This window comes from Plectrocnemia conspersa, unplaced genomic scaffold (assembly GCF_051122295.1).
Source record: "Plectrocnemia conspersa isolate PC_06_02 unplaced genomic scaffold, ASM5112229v1 ptg000001l, whole genome shotgun sequence".
Classification (NCBI taxonomy): domain Eukaryota; kingdom Metazoa; phylum Arthropoda; class Insecta; order Trichoptera; family Polycentropodidae; genus Plectrocnemia; species Plectrocnemia conspersa.
The window spans coordinates 13,317,917-13,322,371 of NW_028277165.1; the positions used below are offsets into that span (position 1 = coordinate 13,317,917).

General features: G+C 36.7%; 1 protein-coding gene across 1 annotated transcript; it reads left to right on the forward strand.

The window, feature by feature from the left end:
* The first annotated feature begins 2,221 nt into the window (after positions 1-2,221).
* Positions 2,222-3,683, forward strand: Act57B (Actin 57B). Its single transcript, XM_088181948.1, has one exon. The coding sequence runs from the start codon at positions 2,307-2,309 to the stop codon at positions 3,435-3,437; it is 1,131 nt and encodes a 376-aa protein (XP_088038074.1). The 5' UTR covers positions 2,222-2,306; the 3' UTR covers positions 3,438-3,683.
* The last annotated feature ends 772 nt before the right edge of the window (positions 3,684-4,455 follow it).

Here is a 4,455-nt window from a genome sequence, read left to right on the forward strand (position 1 = left end):
TAACGTAAATATTTTATTTAGTATTAAATTTTTTCTTCTTGTAAGTAATAAATATTTAGAAAAAACACTCATTAGTTTATTGTTCTTAGATAATATTTATTAAAAGTTAGACTTTTATTTTTAATCATTTCATATACATATTCAAGAGATATTAAAATATATTTTTATACTATTTATGTATAAGATAGAAATTATTATGTTACCAGAGTATGTAATAATATGTAAATAGATTTAATACTAGAAATAGAGATAATTTAAGGAATGTACGGAAATGTGAATTTGTGTAGAAATATTCCTAGAACAATTAGCAAAAATAAATGAAGCAGGATTCTACAATCGAAATAAATTATTATACTAAAGTATTTTTTTTATTCTGTTTATGTTTTGTTAAGTGTATATGAAATTAGGTATATGAGCTAAATCAATAAATAAATAAAAAATATTTTGTAAATGAATAACTTTGCAGTGCAAATTTTTTGAAGTAAATAAATCTCATTCCTCGTATTTACTGATATTTTTGCTTTGATTTCTGGACTAAAAGCTATGTTAACTGGATTGTCTTCAGTTACTTTATATTTGCTGAATAATTCTTCAAAATCATGTTTATTAAAATCTTGAAAACTATATAATAAATTTGATATGCTTATAATGAGAGAAAATTCTTTATCTCTTCGATGGATATGATAACAAGTTATTCTAAATAAATATTTTTCACATCTGTTCATTTTAAAAATAATAATAATTATTATTATTATTGCTGTACTTTATCTTTAGCATTAACAGTACATATAATATGATATATTACAATTAAAATATTATTTTGCTTAAACTGTATGCGACAACAAATCGTTAATTTAAATTAATAATATGTTTAACTTTTTTTATAAAAAAATATACGAGTATGTGAATGTGTATGTATAAGGACTTTAAAGCGGAACTGAACCGAAAATCGAAAACCGGAAAAAACGTTATTGTTGTCGGTACGAAAACCAAAGCTGAACCGAAAAAGATATCGGTTTATTTCAGTTCAGAACAGGTTCAAACATGCAGTCACTAAAAGTGCAAATAACAAATTACAATTCTTAGAGAAATCCATTTCAATCACAAATCAGATAAAACGAAGATTTAGAGGATTTTTTAAGAAGTTAAAAATTAGCAATAGAGACACATAAGATTCCCTATTTCTAGAAATGTGGACATTGAATTCACATTGAATAACTTTAACCATGTATAAAGATTAAATAGAAGAAATATTTTAGAATTTGCGGAGTAAAATAAAAATACATATCCTTATTTATACAAAATTGCAATGGTGGTTTTAAAAGCTTCAGCAACACAAGTGTGTTATAAAGTTTATTCTACGAGTATAGCTTAAATGAAAATTCATTTAAAGATATTTTAATAATTAGAAGTAACAATGAATTTGTTTCGTTTAATAAATTATATTTATATCATATATTAAATACTTCCAGTTCTAATTACTAAACCTTTAATTGATTATTTATTATTATTATTATTATTTTATTGTATTCATTCATGTAGTATGGTTATTATGAAGGAATTATGATAGAAAATACATTTTAATTTTAATAAAATTATTTAAAAAAGTATTACTCGAAACACCGAAAAAAACTTTAGTTTTCCCGGAACGAAAACCGGAACCGAATTGATAAATTTTTTAATTGAATCAGAACAAAAACAAAAATAACAGTTTGAAGTCCTGGTATATATATATTGCTGTATGTATACTGTAATTTTTGCATCTTTCTTACGATTTGAATTGTATGTATGTATTTTAGTTGTAGTGTAAATAAAAATGAAAGCAAAATAATATTCAATCGCGACTATGGTAAATTTAATTAAATAATAAATTACCAGCGTTAAACAATTTAGTGCTGATAAAAAAATGATTATAGTTTGGTGTGTGGTTCTAATTAAAAGTCGGTGTTGAGGGTGCGTATATGGTTCGAGCTCGAGTCTGAGACTCGAGCGGAAGTTAATCGGCGAATAGGTGTCTGAAATGCGTCATTGTCGATTTCTTTTTAGTCAGGGTGAGAAACGTTCTCTAAGGGCCGAAGAAAGTGCTAGGGCGTGCGTCGCGTTGTCTGCGGTATCTCCTTTAAAGGCAGCAAAGAGCGGGCGGCGCAGCTGGATATTAATAGTTTGCATAGGCGGGAGTGAGGTGGGGTCCCCGGGGCACCCGCGGGTATAAGAACCCCGTTCGCCGCATTTCGGGACACTCGCAGCTCCGCTCGTCTTCGAGTCAGTTAGTTCTTGTCAGTTAAGTCGACGCCCACCCATTAACCATGTGTGACGATGATGTTGCGGCGTTGGTCGTAGACAATGGCTCCGGCATGTGCAAGGCCGGTTTCGCCGGAGACGATGCGCCCCGCGCTGTCTTCCCGTCCATCGTCGGCCGCCCCCGTCATCAGGGCGTCATGGTGGGCATGGGACAGAAGGACTCCTATGTCGGTGATGAAGCCCAGAGCAAGAGAGGTATTCTCACCCTGAAGTACCCCATCGAGCATGGAATCATCACCAACTGGGATGATATGGAGAAGATCTGGCATCACACCTTCTACAATGAGCTGCGAGTGGCTCCAGAGGAGCACCCCGTCCTCCTCACTGAGGCTCCCCTCAACCCCAAGGCCAACAGGGAAAAGATGACCCAAATCATGTTTGAGACCTTCAACTCCCCAGCCATGTATGTCGCCATCCAAGCCGTACTCTCCTTGTACGCCTCCGGTCGTACCACCGGTATCGTCTTGGACTCCGGAGATGGTGTCTCTCACACCGTCCCCATCTATGAAGGTTATGCCCTTCCCCATGCCATCCTCCGTTTGGACTTGGCTGGCCGCGACTTGACCGACTACCTCATGAAGATCCTCACCGAGAGGGGCTACTCTTTCACCACCACCGCTGAGAGGGAAATCGTTCGTGACATCAAGGAGAAGCTTTGCTATGTCGCCTTGGACTTCGAACAGGAAATGGCCACCGCCGCCGCTTCCACCTCTTTGGAAAAGAGCTACGAGCTTCCCGACGGACAGGTCATCACCATCGGTAACGAGAGGTTCCGTTGCCCAGAAGCCCTCTTCCAACCCTCATTCTTGGGAATGGAATCTTGCGGAATCCACGAGACCGTCTACAACTCCATCATGAAGTGCGACGTCGACATCCGTAAGGACTTGTACGCCAACACCGTCATGTCTGGAGGCACCACCATGTACCCCGGTATCGCTGATCGTATGCAAAAGGAAATCACCGCCCTCGCCCCCTCAACCATCAAGATCAAGATCATCGCTCCCCCAGAAAGGAAGTACTCCGTATGGATCGGTGGCTCCATCCTCGCTTCCCTGTCTACCTTCCAACAGATGTGGATCTCAAAGGAAGAGTACGACGAATCCGGCCCTGGAATCGTCCACCGCAAGTGCTTCTAAATACCTGCAATTCGCTGGAGCGACGTTACATCTTTGGCTCGTGTCCACATTACATCTCGTGGCGACTGTTATACATACTTATTACTTTCATACAATTGTTACATTTTATAGAAACTATTATTACCTGTCATCGATATAATTTGTATAATTTATAAATAAATTTTAATTTAATTTTTATATTGAGTATTAATGTACTCGATCGAATACTGTATTTAAATAAATAAACCATTATTTATTTATTTTTAATTACACTTTTCATTTCTGCTCAGTTGATCAATCGCTTTTCACTTACCTGCTTCCGCATCCGTCCTTAATCTCCTGTAAGAGTTTGTTTACATTTGGAACACGCGGCGGTGACGAATTACATCTTACCATATGGAAGCATACGCGAACACACATAAACATAGATACAGAAATAGAATCAGCGATAAGTAAGTATTTTTATGATTGAAATTCGATAGTATTTTCCTAATGCGCTAATCACGAATCGTTGCCAATTATATAACATATCGATAGAAAACATTCAACAAGAGGGAAAGTAGGAGGTAGGAGTGCTAGTATGTGTAGATAGATAGATGTACAAGCAATGCCAAGACGGAATTTACGAAAGTACCAAGAGTCTATCGAAGCAGGCCGGTGGTCCGGAAATAGACGAGCAATTTTTAGTATCATAATATTATCTACTCGGAATATCATATGTTGGCATAGCTTGTCTCCTTTTAAAGTTAGGCGGATGGAAGCGAAGACCTCCTCTAGCGTCGATGCTATCCCGCGAAGATTTTTCGGAGTTATTCTTGGTCTTGGTATATTTGAACCGATTTGATCGTAAGCTTCATCAACATTCAGTAACTATTATATTTATTGCATAATTCAATCAATAATCTTGATGTTCTTCTTTCAGTGAAAGCTCTCGCTTCGACGGATCTCTCGGAAGTCTTTGAACTCTTGGCAAAGGGCTCATGCTAGGATGCCATGACCTTGGTTTGGAAATACGATTACACGGACACACTCACACATT

Coding starts and splice junctions, on each gene's coding strand:
- Act57B (XM_088181948.1), top strand. CDS start 2,307: ATGTGTGACGATGATGTTGCGGCGTTGGTCGTAGACAATGGCTCCGGC.